At 51.9% G+C, this 13,952-nt stretch overlaps 1 protein-coding gene across 2 annotated transcripts in view; it reads left to right on the plus strand.

The window, feature by feature from the left end:
• SLC35F3 (solute carrier family 35 member F3) overlaps positions 1 to 13,952 on the plus strand; it is a 188,449-nt gene that overhangs the window by 157,364 nt on the left and 17,133 nt on the right. For both annotated transcript variants that reach the window (XM_080388904.1, XM_080388905.1), the window contains one exon: positions 11,471 to 11,690. In XM_080388904.1, coding sequence (XP_080245030.1) covers positions 11,471 to 11,690 — 220 coding nt within the window. The remainder of the gene's footprint in view (positions 1 to 11,470; positions 11,691 to 13,952) is intronic.

Raw genomic sequence — 13,952 nt, forward strand, 5'->3', positions numbered from 1 at the left:
AGGCAGAAAATGTTGGATAATGCACCATGTGATAACTTCAGCTGTCTGATCACTGTGTGCACATTGTCACTTGAAAAGCTGCTTCTTGCCAGAAATACTTGCTGCATTTTCCAAGATGGCATGTCCCCTCTGGCCAGCTGGAAGACCCGCAAATGCCAGCCTGCCTCATGCAGCAAGCTGAAGGCATGACTTCAGCGGGACAGCCTGCTTGCTGTGCTAACACACCCCGGAGTGAGCTCAGCTTGCACTGGTGCTCAGGGACAGATGCAACGCTGCGGGAAATCTGTCGCAATGTCTGCTCACACTGTACAGCCGGTGCTGTTCCTCTGAAGTATCAGCAGCATGGCAATGCTGCTGCTCGGCTTTACCTTCTCATTAACGCTTTCCCGCATCTCCTGTCGGAGGTGGCTGGTGGTCCTGCTCCCACAACAAACCTCTGCGGTATGTTTGGGTGCAAAAATTAAATGGAATATTCACCTAATGCAATCTGCTTCCTGCAGCCTTTGCTGCAGTCACGTATGCAAAATCTGCGGAGTGTATCCTAGGACTACTACTCTTCCCGGGAGATGGACGGAGGCAAAGCAAACGGTTTAATGCCCTGCGCACAGCAAATCGTGGGATGGAGGACCATCCCACAGGGGAAGCTGCAGACTTTTCCCTGTGCTTCTGCAGCCCAAGACTCCCACCCTTGTGTTTTGCTAAGGCAGTTTACAGTATGTGAATCTTCCCTGGGGTTTGGTTTTGTTCTTTTAAACTTTTTTGTTGTTTGTTTTTTTTTTTTAATGTTAGTTTAAACAGTCTCTTATTAAGGCTTCTGAGTGTGTGCTAAGACTCGTCTTGGAAATGTGTATTCAGGTGGTTTGTAAGATTTGTATTATTTGCTTCTTTTGGAGCCATTCTGGTGTATTATGTAAATCCATAGCTAAGCATTTCCTGGGACCATTTATCATGCAACTGCCAAGTTTGGCACACATACAGTGCTGAGCAAAACCAATTGCTTCTGTCTCTCTAGTTCAAAGAAGAAAGATCAGTCTGGAGATTTTTTGTTTCATTTAAGAGAAGACAATTTTCTTATTTCATTGCTTATCAGAATGCAATTTCTGCAAATGAGCTGGAAACTCCCAGAATAGATAAAAGTTTAAAGACAGAACATCTGCCCCAAATCCTGTGCAGAAACAATGGTCAGCATCAGATGCAGACACTTACAAGTGGCAGCTGGACACTGGATTGACTTCTGTGGTCATTTCTTGCATTTAATAACATGCTTACTGAAAAATATGCATGGGATGATGACAATTAGCCTATTTTAGATAGCTTTTAGACTATTTTAGATAACATCCATTTCTGAGAAACTGCTTAATCCTGCTTAATCCCTTTAACAGTTATTTTTCAGTTCGTGTAATCAGGTAGATTTGGTGACAAAACCCAGATCTACCTGTTGCTTTAATCTTCAGTTCAGGCCTTTTTCTGTGTACTGACTGCATGAATTCACACCCAGAGCTGAGGAAAGCCAGTGTGGGGTACCTGACACGTGGAACTTCTCCATCCTTTCTTAGTTCTAAGGTTTGGCGTTCCTTGGCCAGGTCCTTGCTTCTCTCCCGGCTGCAAGCTCGGGAGGGGGCTGTGGGTTGCAGTTTGCTCCTATTCCCTGCTGAAGAAAGGAGGTCTGCAAGGGGCTCTCGGGGGGCACAGGTGGTGGGAAGGGGGTGTGATTTTCAGGCTCGCCCCCACCACAAGCCTCCAAAATCCCTCCCCAGGGTTGCTGCTGCCCACACCTAGAAGGTCAGGAAAGGTGCGGAGCTCCTTGCAGGCACCATCAACTACAGCTCACAGGTCTCACCAGGGGTGGGATGAGCTGTTGGGGGTCATGGCAGGACCTGCCACTCCACAGTGCCTCTGAAGGAAGCCCCGAAGTCCCCTGTTACTTCAAGCTGGGAGTGGGCAGCACTGCCCCATCTTCCACCTCTCTCCTCCATGGTCTGATGTCCCTGGGTCCTGTGTTAGCTCAGACAGCAGAGCCCTGAGACACGTCACCATCACTTGAGTTTAAATGGAGCTGGAAATAAATGTTTTGAATTATGCATTGTGGTGGAGCATCACGTTGTGCCACTGAACTGTGCTAGAGGAAGGGAATGTAAAAGCCATTTCCACTTGTGGGGGACTGCCCCACCCACAGTGTCGCCCCCTCGCAGGTGGTCTGATGCCAGTGACTACGGGGCCATATCCAGCACTAAACCTCCCACGTGAGCAGCACCCACACCCCACGGCAGCTCCCCTCTGCCACGTCCCCACACTGGGCTTGGGGCTAGAGCACAGCCCTGCATCCTGCTCTGCTTTTCAGCAGGTGACCCACCTCCAGCATGGGCCTCAGACACATGGAGGGGCAGCACGGCAGGGGGGATCCCCGCTTGGGCACACCGGGGAGGGGTGAAATCCTTACCGTGGTGGCTGTGAGTGGATGCACTTGGCATGGCCCTTGGCTCATTGCTGGGCTGGGAGCAGCTCGCCAGCACGGTGCAGCACAGCACGGTCCGCGAGCGACCTGCTGCTTGGATTTCCTGCCATGTAAGATTTGTAGACGTGCTCTCAAATCGACCTGGCCCTGAAGACAGGAGCAATCAATTAAAGAAACTTTTCCCTATGAAATCAGCTGCAAAAAATGGTGCTTTTATGACAGGCTGCCCTTGCTGCCTTGTCCTTTCTTAAGACAGGATGCTGTGAGCTTGAGATTTCCTGACGGTAGCCAAGCATTTCTTCAGCTCTTCTCAGGCACAGACCCGGTAAAGGAAAAATGCCTGACAGTGATGAATCACTGACTAAACAGCTTAATGGTACCCCATCACCCGCCATTACCATGGGCAGTATTAGTTAAACAGCCACTTGAAACATGCCGTGCATTTTCCAGGAAAAAAAAGGGGCACTCCTGACCTCCAAGTGCAAAACCCAGTGCCATCGCCTGGGCTGATGTTACCTGCCAGGCTGCAGGGCTGCGGTCTCTCGTATGGAAGGGTATATAACAAGAGACCGAAGGACCAGGCTTTGCAGCCCTAGTTTAGTCCCCAGTGCGGACAGGCAGGACTGGGTGAGTACAGAGCATCTCTGAGGAGCGACACATGGCCGTGGGCTGCGGCGTGCCTCAGCGGGGAGGGCAGGCAGCAGGGCAGGCAAGGGGCACGCTCCAGGCAGGTCTCAGACCTCTGCCCCATGGAAGGTGAGGAGCAGCTTGTGCTCTCCCAGCACTGGCAAGCATCTTTCCTGAGCTGCTCCAGGTGCACGGGAGGAAAGCTGGAGGCAGGGGTATAGGGGTTCTGTTGCAGAAGCCTCGGACCTGCAGGTCAATAAAAGCCATGGCAGGAATCCCGGGCACCTCTCTGCAAAGTGCTGAGGCTAGCAGGTTTATTCGCAGCATTTTATGATCTGGGACACACCACAGGAGCCTCCGTGCAACTGTTCTGCTGGCATGTGAACATGCGGTGACTCAGGAAAAAGGCGCTCGAGGGCTGTCTTGCTAAGTAACAGGAGTTGGCTATAAAATAAACATGCAGGAAAAGCAAATCCCCAGCTCTCCAAAGGTGCAGCCTACAGGCAGCCTTCATCCTGCCTCTTCCAAGCACCCAGGAACTTCGCCTCTCCGTGCCCTAGCTTGCACCTCTGTAGAATGGGTTTCATGAGCTCACCCTTCGCTTGCACTGCTTTGAAATCTCTCCACCTGAGAGGCTGATTTTGTCATGCGGGGAGGGAAGTAGAGCTGGAGTCACGATCCCATTTTCTGGGAGACACCTCATGTACGTTCCTGGAGAGCATATTTGAGGAATATTTTGGTTTAACTTACGTGTTTTATCTGCACAGCGGTCTTTTACCGACCTCCACTTGTGACCACAATGCAGTGAGGGGTGCTGTGACCCTAACAGGATGAATTAAAAAAAAAGTTACGGGTTTTTTCACCAGGAGAAATTAAACTGGTTTCAGTTTCCTTCCCTCTTAATAACAGCCAGGGCACCTCATCTGTCTTCTCTGCTTTTGCTTACTGCAACTGGCTTGTAAGTCCCCCCAGAAGACATAGCATGACATTTTAGTCCATGTCTCTTTTTTCGTACATTGAACAGAAAATGTTCTGCACATCTGCAGATTATTTATCCATGCAGGCCTAATTGGTGCAGGGATTAGCAAAACATGTTTTGCCTGCCAATCTCTAATCAAGAGGCCAGATTCACTGGTGTGGTAGCAGCTTCGCAGTGCTCCAGGGAGGTGATGCTCACTCTACTGAAAATCAGGAGCAATTTAGCTAAATTCAATTTGCAGGTACAGACCTCGCAAGGTCAAAGTAAGCACAGTCTGCAGAGAAAAATTATCACCCACAAGGAGCAACAGCAGATCCAAACCGGCTTTTGAGGAGAAGGATCTAGTATGAAGGCCAAGACAATGAGAAAATTGTAACTAAAGTTAACAGTCTGGAAAGGAGAAATAACTGGCTTGTTATTCCCTTAGGATGTGTATTCCTCCCAGATATTTTCTACTTTACTGCATCTTTCCCAAAGATGTAATGGCAGGTTCAGTGGCTTGTTAACCTTTCTGGCATAGGTTTGTTCTGCAGTGAGTATTGAGAGGCCAAACCCCCAGCCTAGAGGAACACACCGTGTGTGCTTTTCCTGCTTCTTTTCTACCTTTCCTCTTCAAAGATGGGATTTATATTTTTTTTTTTTTTTGGCAAAATAGGGGCAAAAAGCATTCCTTCCAGTTCTGACAGAATTTTATACATTCACTTGCATGAGGTTCAAAGCAGTGGAGAAACATCCCAACTACCTAGCAATGCTTAAAGACAAAACAAGCAGTGGAAGGTGAATAGTGTTAAATATTTAATTGTAAGCTCGGTGGGAAGAAAATGGAGTTTTACTGTCATATTTTACGTGCAAATTTGATTTGACTGCAACACCTGCTTTCAATATGATTAACTCTTACTTAGCATGCAATTTTGGCTCTGTCAACTTCTGATTTACTTCACTGGGGATGCTTGGTTCCAGTGATGGAGGTATTCTGCTAGTATTGTTGTGCTGGAGACATGCCTAATGGGGCAGAGCTAATTTGCCATTTGCTGGGTTAATGAAGATACACACTAAAAAGATTATGAGGAAAAACAAGAACTAGTACATGAAAGATTAAGAAAAAAGCAAACAATTGACTAAAAATACAGCAAGATCTCTGTGCCTTAGGCTTTTCTGCAGTATCTTTCATCCTAGCACAGTTCCTGTAGTGCCATAGCTGCTCCCAAGTGACCACACACGTTTCCGTCAGGCCAGTTGTCAGGACACCCTGGGACGAGTGGCGGGGGACCGGAATCCCCATGTGGGAGAGGGTGGCTGGCGTGTGCAGCCCAGCCGGTGCTGGGTCAGGACTTACTAAGCCCTGCTTGGGGGCTGTTACTGCAGGAGGCTTGTGCCACTGCAGCAGCTGTGCCGTGTGGTGCCCGCTGCTTTATTTTATACCTACAAGCAGGTAGGTCTGTCCCCACCGCTGTCATCCCAAGCAGAGGATGCCCTGAATGCCAGGCAGCCGCTTCTGCTCCCAGATGGGCTTTATGGCTTTGCATCAGCCATCCCAGCTGGTGTCCTGAGGAAGAGGAGGGCAGCCACACCGGGTGCGTGCCCCTCTTTCTCACCTGCACCATCCCATTACCCCGACACACAGGAGAGATGCCTGCTGCAGCAGCCCCCTCAGCAACATGCTGCAGCAAGAGCATCCACCATGTAACATCTCTCTGGAAACACCTCCGAGAACCACGTGTAACCAGGCTGCAGTTCTCTCCCTTTGCATGTAGATCTCCTCCCAGCAGTGCAGTCCCGCCGTTTATTTCAGGCATGAGCCTTCAGATTGTCTATGAACATGGATATGACACTTCTGAGTGGGAGCAAGATTTTCTTTATTGCTGCTGCGGCAGTTAAGCCAGTATATTTCCTTTCCAGTATCCTTCCTTTGCTATCTCCATTCCAGTCTTACACAGGTCTTTGCTGTTGCCTTCACTAATGCCTTGCATTTATTTTTTAAACCAACTGCTGTGATTACAATGGAAGTCTAGCTCATGATGGCAGAGCCGAGGAAATTAATGCAGGAAGCTAGTTTATCTCAAAAACACAGCATTACGCCCTGCAACGCCAAAGCTCCTTGCTGTCTGCTGCCGCCTTGTCAGGAAACAGACCAGCAGCTGTAGGAATTTACTCCTCACATGGAGGATGACACAGAGTCGAGGAGAGACCCTCTCAGCAGGGTGGCTCTGCCAGCCGTCTGCAGGACAGCATCCCTGCCCAGGAGCCACGTGCAGCGTGACCCAGGGATGCACAGGGCTTTGCATCAGCATTTCCCTATGGCCTCTCTGGCCGTCGTCCACATGCGAAGTGGCAGCACTCCGTGGGCAAAGCAGGGCGAGCCCAGCAAACAGCTGTACCAGCAAGCGAGCAGCAGGCGGCTTTCGGGTTGAGATGGTGGGTGAGAGTGGCAGACACAGGATTTCTGGTCATGTGGGCAGAAGTAGGTTTGCTTTGTCTTTGATGACAATTTCTTTTCTAACACGGGGTGATTTCTCCTTGCGGACATGCGCTGGAGGTGCCCGTGTCTGTGCTTCTTGCTCTCGGGTCCCTTTTAGAGCTGAAGGAGAGAAATAGAAGTAGCTTTTTCCCCAGGCTCTGTGCCTCCTGAGGTGGGCAGCAGTGGCAGCTCAGGGATGTGCATCTCCAGCAGCTCTGAACAGAGCCTGGGTTCCTGGCTCAAACATAAAAAGTTGCTTGTACATACCTAAAGGTCGGTGGGCAGAAGCTCCCCACTGCCACTCTGTGCCCCTGGGACTTGGCGCTCTGCCGGGTTGTTAGAACCACATGCACACACATTCATCTCACAGGGAGCTACCCGAGCATCTTCAGGGCCTCTCTAGCTGGGTGTCTTGGAGGTATGTGGAAAGTATATATGCTATAAGTAAATAAGGTTGCTTGCTGTTAACTGTGCCTTTATTTAAGACAGAGCATGGGATCTCACTCAACAGGCATACAGCCCAAGAGTTCTTTGAAAGCTTTCCAGTGGGTCTGAGGAATAATGAACAGCAGTGCACACTGTGTGAGCAGGGAGAGGGAGCCCACAGTGGACCGTGTTGTACACACCACAACAGCCTCGCTCTGCTCCTCTTGCTGGAAAACCCGCTCCTGTGTCACCGTGCCTGTGCACAGGGCTCGCTGCCAGCAGTTGCAGGCATTTGTGATGATGCTGCACTGAGCAACTGCTGTATGCCCATACCAGCTACCTGCGAACACTGCGTACTGCTAAACACCACTGCTGCCCTGGGGCACAGCCCCTCACTGCGGCAGCTGCCCCAGCACACAGGGCAAGGGCAAGCGCCAGGAGCACAGGGGAGGGCCTGCCTGCAGGATCCCCGCTGGCTTTCTTTGCAAAGCAGCCTCTGGCACCTCTGCCTGCCTTAGCAAACAGCAGGTATTTCGTCCCAGAGACTAACGCAATAGTCTGCAGCCTCCAGGCACCTGGTAACCCTCCCTCTTCACCTCAGGTGAGCTAGAACTGGCTGTGCTGCAGGAGCGGCTCACCAAAGCCTGGATAAACTGAGGCAGAAAGTGTGTTTTATCCTGGAAATGATACAGCTTGGTGTAGAGGTGTGAAGGCAGTGCGCTGATCAGCACTGATAACATGCAGCTGTGGCCTTGCCTCACAGGCAGTGGGTTGATTGACATGGATGATGTGCAGCTGTAGCTCGTTCCTGCTAAGTGGATAAATAGCCCTGAGGAGTGTGGGATGGGTGGTTGGATGGATGAGGAGCAGTGTGGTCTGGTCTCTGGAGGAAGGAGAAACAGCATGGGCAGTAGAATCTGACTGAAGAAAAGCCTTGCTGCAGCCTACTGGTTTGTTTGTGCTGCAACAGTTGGTGCCCTGTGTGAGGTGCAGTGGGTTGGACTCCCACTACAGCAGCTTGGCTGCTGGCCCCAGCAGGCAAAGCCAGAGGAGGCTGGTGGTCTCCCTGCCAGAGCAGGGTGCTTCCCCACCAGCTTTTCCATTGCCACTGCACACTTCTCCCAGAAGGAGACACCTGGTGCCGTCTCCCCACCGGCCTGGGGGGCAGCCAGCTTGCTCTGGTGTGGGTGGAGGACTTCCTCTGCGTCCTGCTATGGGCAAGCAGACCTGCAAGGGTCTGTTCTGTAAAGCCTCAAAGGAACTGATGGCAGCTCCACATCTGTCCTGTGGCTTTGGGATGCTTGGGGTCAGGCTTCATACAAGGGCCCACAGCACTGAGTTGGGCTCCAAGGGATGCTGAATGATTATGGGATGCTGAATGATTACAGGCTGCCTTCCAGGTAAGGTGGGGTTTTGTCTTCCTTAAAAAGTAACATTTTTGTTAGATGAGATTGTTAAAATATTCATAGGCAGGCTCTCCTGAAGCAGTCGGGCATGTCTGGAGTGCCACAGGACACAAGCTCTTGTTTTTGCCAAGGAGCATCCATAAAACATCAGGATACTCGTTGGGCACCGTGTACCCTGGTGGGCAAAATGGAAATTACTGGCCAGCAGGAGCAATGGTGTCCCGAATGTTCTGTCAAAATATTCAGAGTTTAAGGTTGGTTTTTCTGGAGTGATTTTGTCCCCTGACTGTTTTGGGGTTACAGTGTAGGTTATATCACAGTCCTTTCTTGCTTCCCACAACTATTGATCTACCGTTCCTCACTGACAACTCCCTTCAGATGCTGTGTTATGGCACCATGGAAAAATCAGTTTCCCCAATAAGCAGTAGCAAACCTGGGGAGACAAATAATTGTGAGGGGATTATCGTACAGTACAGAGTCATCCTGGTGCACGTAATGTACCAATTTCCCCTAATGCTACTCAGACTTCACTGAAGCTGCCAGGTCCAAGAAAACCATCTAAGCCACTTGCTGCCCCCACAAAGAGCCCACAGTTCAGCAGTGCACCCATCTTGGACAGCGTGGCTCGCTGTGCATGTCTGGTAGCACCCCCCACAGCCCCTGGTGTCCTCAAGGAGAAGCTCCCTTACACCTTCATACTGGATGGGCAAACCTCTGCCCTAAGGAAGCTGGAGCCATCCTACAAGAATCAATTCACACTTGGTGTAACCAGCCAAAACTGTGAAGAGGAACATTTATTGTACAGGCCAGTGAGAAGAGACTCCAAAGGGGGAAATGCAGCTCAGGGTCCTGGTCCGTGCCGGGGCAAGGCTGTGCTTTGGGGCATTATGGCACTACACTGGGCGCTTCAGGGATGCGGGTGAATGCCAGACTGTGCTACCATGTAGATCCAGTGGCATCTGCTAAACAACAGTTGGGCCCCCAGAGCAGTAAAAGCACGTGTTTCTGCTGTACATGAAAAAGCGATACACAATGCTGTATGTGGGGAACAGGGTTTTGGCAGGAGGAACTTTTTTTCCCAAGAATGAATCCCAACATAAATCCCATTTCAGTCCTCTCAATTGACTACAGCCTTCCTATCCCTCTCATACTAATCTTCCATAATTTAATTTAAATTGTGCCTGCATTTTTAGAGCATTAGACTAGCTTCCTGTGACACCCTGGCAGTCAAACCCTCCTTGGTGTCTTGGGAAGCGGGTTTAAGCCTTTGCTGAAGTTTGGGACTGGGTTTTCAGTGTCTCTCTGTGGCATGTGGCTGGTACAGATGGCGCTTCGTGGGGCTGAAGGGTAGAAATAAGGTGGATATAGTGTTTGTGGAAGGGAAGAGGGGATCCAGGACACATGCTGAGGACAGGCAGCATCTGTCGGTGTTGCGTGCATCCCTGAACAGCCCTGCACAGCACCAGCAGGGGGGAAGTCGGGCCGAGGTTTGTGGTGCAGAGGGGTCACTCTTCTTGTGATACAGAGAGGCAGTTAACAGGTTTGGCAAGCAATAGGCTGCTGCTAGCAGGTAATTTCACAGAGGGCAAGGGATGCTGATGTGATACTGAGTGATGCCATGCAGAACTAGTGGCTCAAATGAAAGTGTCAGTGTCAAGCAGCCGAAGCCCAGGGTCACCACATCCAGAGATGGGCAAGTTCTGCACGGCCATGACTCAGTACAAGAGACTGGCAGGCAACAAAACCCAGCAAACACAAAAAATGCATTTCTTCTACCCTGCAGCCTTGTACCTGCTGCAGCAGAGGGGGTGTAGGCAGACGTGGAGTTAGTGATGGGGAAATCTGAAGAGGCTCAGAGCTTGGATGGGTTTCTTTGGGTAATCAGCCCCATCTTGTGAGAAAAGGGATCAAAATCACCCTTTCATCAGACTCCAAATAATGAGCCTTACCTGCCCCGTCTCAGGAAACAAACAGCTTGAAATTCAAGACAGCAGTGAAAACCTGTTTGGCCTTCATTGTCAGAGGAAAATTTAATTTTGCTCAATTTTTGTCAAAATATCTCATTAAAGTACTTCAGGGCCTCAGGGGTTTTGCAGATTTTAAAGCAAGCAAAGCCAGCACAGGCTACGGCACTGCCGCCAACTGCCACCTGCACGCTGCAGCAGGCTGCACCCTCTGCCTCGCAGACCGCTGCATTTCTTCTTTGCATTATTGAATTCCCTTGCAGACAGCGCAGCCGGCAGCTCCAGCTGTGCTGCTCGGCAGAAGCAGGTTGCAGGCAGGCTTGCCCCTCGCAGCGCCTCTGCAGAAGTCACCCCTGCCGCCACATCCCGGCCCCCACACGCTGCCTCCCCAGAGCCCTGCCAGCACCACCAGGCATCACCGCCTGTCCCCTTTTGCCTGCCAGCACCTCCGGGACACTGATAAACCCCTGGGGTTTCCTTCTCCTGTGCCAGAGCTGTACCTGCCCTCCCACCTGGGGATTCACAGCATCCACAGCCCGAAGTGTACGCCTGCGTTCCTAACTCCGCGCTGCTGCTCCAACTGACCCAGCATGTGCCCGGGTGCCACTGTACCATGTCCCAGTGCGTGCCCCTGCTCCTGCCCCTGCTGCTGCCAGGGGGCTTGAGCCAGGTCCTGCTCCTTGGGTGGAAAAAGCCCAAACTGGGCTCCCATGAGGCTCCATCCAAGCCCTGCACAGTGGATCATGGATGGGAACTAGGGTCCCGTGGCTGCAGCAGAAGTGGGGAGCGGGGGGGTTTGGTGCCAGCCCTGGCCCCTCAGCATCCTGGTACCCACAGGGGTGAAAGGAGGAGGATGACCTCATGCAGTTTCAAGATGTCCACTGTGAAGGCACTCATGGCAAGAGTGGGATTTCACCTCTCCCCTCACTCTTCTGTTGCTGTCCCTCCTGTGTTTGCAGCCCCCATGTGTTCATACCCTGTGCAGGTGCTGGCTGTTGCAGCAGACACTGAAACTTGGTTTTCTTCTCCTCTTTCAGGTGTGTGCCTCTTTCCCCCAAGGAAAAGACGAGGAGCAGGGAAGGAAAGAAACCCATATATTTGCTGCAGACTGTGACTGGTTTGTGTAATAACGCTGCCTTTCTCTCCTTGTTTTAGGGAGTGTTGCCGATTCTTTGGAGACAATGGCTTGACTTTGAAGGTGTTTTTTACCAAGGCAGCACCCTTTGGTGTTCTTTGGACACTCACAAACTACCTTTACTTACATGCAATAAAGAAAATAAACTCTACGGATGTCTCCGTGTTGTTCTGCTGCAACAAAGCTTTTGTGTTCTTGCTTTCATGGATCGTTCTGAGGGACAGGTTCATGGGAGTGAGGGTAAGTGACTCCTTATCTTTGTCTCCCTCCTTCCTCCTCATCCTTCTGCCTTTCCTTTTCCCCTTCCATCCTGCCAGCTGAGTTGAGTAGCATGCTGCACAGACAGCTGAGCAGGCACGGAAATCCCTGTGGAGCAGAGATGCATCCTTCCCTGCAGCCTGGCCTGTGAGCTTCCAGTTTCCCCATCTCCCCCAGCCTGGTGCCTTTGCACATTTTCCTTTAGAAAAGAGGTAAGTTGCTCCAGAGCACGTCAGGAAGGACAGCTACTACCTCCATGTTGCTGTGCATGTGTGTCACCCTTTCCCGTCCCCTGCCAAGTGACTATTCCCAGGCTGTGGCACCAGACCTAGTGGTTTCTAACTGCATGGTCCCGCAAGCCTGCATGCAATGCATTCCTGGTCCAATCTGTGACTTTAATGGAGCCCTCACCTTTATGTGCATAGCAGCAGGCTTGCAGGGTGGCACGGTTATCCTTTGCACCTGTGTCAGTTGGCAGCAGCTGCGGAGAGGAGAGCGGGGCTGCCCTCGCCCACCCACAGCCAAGGCGTGTGTGCATGCATCACTGGTGGAGGACTGTAACGCCGGTGCATGGGGCCTTGCACATCTGGCCAGCAGCTGTGGACAGCACGGCAGGCAGCAGGGCAGCAGGCTCGCTCCCCTGGGACGACTCTCCTGGTGGCGTCCCAGATGTTTGCTTACACCCTTAGTCCTACACCCCATGTGAATGCCTGCTCCGCAGTGGCAACAGAGCTGCATGCACAGGGGGTTGAGTCGGAAAATGCCGCAGCTCCCTGCTGACCCTGCTGCTGTTTTGGCAGCCTCAGCACACGGTGTCCTTGGGCAGCAGAGCCAGGTGGGTGGGTAACCCACCATCCCAGGGCCAAGGGGGTCCTGGCAGGGCCAGGAGTAACTGCAAGGAAAAGGCACTAGTGGGTCGCTCCTGCCTCGCTGCACCAGCAGGCACTTATTAATGTAACAGTAATAATACCCGCTTTCTGCCCACCGCTTGAGGAGCGCTCTGCTCACCCACCTGGCCAATGCTTTCAGTGCTCAGAAGATGTTGTTAGCCCTCGCCGCACAGAGCAACGGAGAGTTAACTTTTTGGGAAGTGCTCCTCTCTGGCAGGAGAGCTTGGCCAGCCTTGTGGTGATGGCAGCCAAAAGGCTGCTCAGGGAATCGTTGCAAAATGTACCTGCCAAAAGCCCAGCCTGGCCAGCTGGTGTCTGTGCTGGCCCACCCCCCTGCCCAGGTAGCTGTACCCTGAAAACAAATTAACTTGTTTTTTTTAGTATATCCTGAAATGATCCTGGAGGCGGGGAGGTGTCACTGATAGCATAGCTGGACGTGCTGGCCAATTTGATAAAAGTAAAAAAAAATATGTTAAAAGTGTATTTTTGTGGGACGCCAGAGAGGAGGTGTGTGGAGTGGCTGACTGCTGCTGTCCTGTGCATGCAGCTTGCTCCGCGGTCTGCACGTGCCATCTCCCACCGCAGGATACAGATGTGGGCTGGGGGAAAGAAGCTGACCTGTGTGTAGGGATATCCACACCAGCACGCACGTGCTGGAGCAGAGATGCTTCTCATGCTTTCCCCTGGGTGCATGGTTGTGTATAAAGAGCCAGGGTGGCCAGGGGCTCTCCAGCAGCTTCCTGGCCAGACTAAGTCTTGTGCCATGGCAGGTGACATGTGCTGGGGGATGAATCCTGCTCTGGATCTCCCCCTTCCCAAAGAGGCAGAAGGAGTGGAAAGACCAGGGAAGTAGATTGCGTGGTGGTCTCAGCCATGTCCAGCTTTTCTTTGTTTCTTACCAGCACTGCCTTAGGAAAGCAGCAATGAAGCAGAGACCCAGAACAGTGTCCAGGACAGTGAAGGCCATGTGATGCTCCTGCCATGTGTTCCGGTCCCTCACCATGGCACCTGGTGCTGGTGAGGGGTGGCAGGGGGGCTTCCTGAAAAGCCACCTCTGTACCCAACGAGGAACCCAGCTGTCTCCTTCCCAGGTGACAGGCCAGCAAGGGACCTGGGGGCAGGGAGAGGTGGCTCGCAGGCAGGCTGGGCTATTCGCTCTTGGGCAGATGTGTCATCCTGAACCTGCGGCAAAATGTGAGGTGGCACCTGTCCTAGGGACTGGGGGGGCCCTGCTGCACAGCTCTGTGTGAGTGCTGGGGGTAATCCTGTCTGCGGAGGGACATAGTGCAGAGCCTCTTGGAGAGATGCATTTTCTTCCCTCTTTCCTCTCTTTTCTGTACAGCCCATGTGAAAA

The sequence above is a fragment of the Falco punctatus genome, assembly GCF_963210335.1.
Source record: "Falco punctatus genome assembly, chromosome: 5".
Lineage (NCBI taxonomy): Eukaryota > Metazoa > Chordata > Aves > Falconiformes > Falconidae > Falco > Falco punctatus.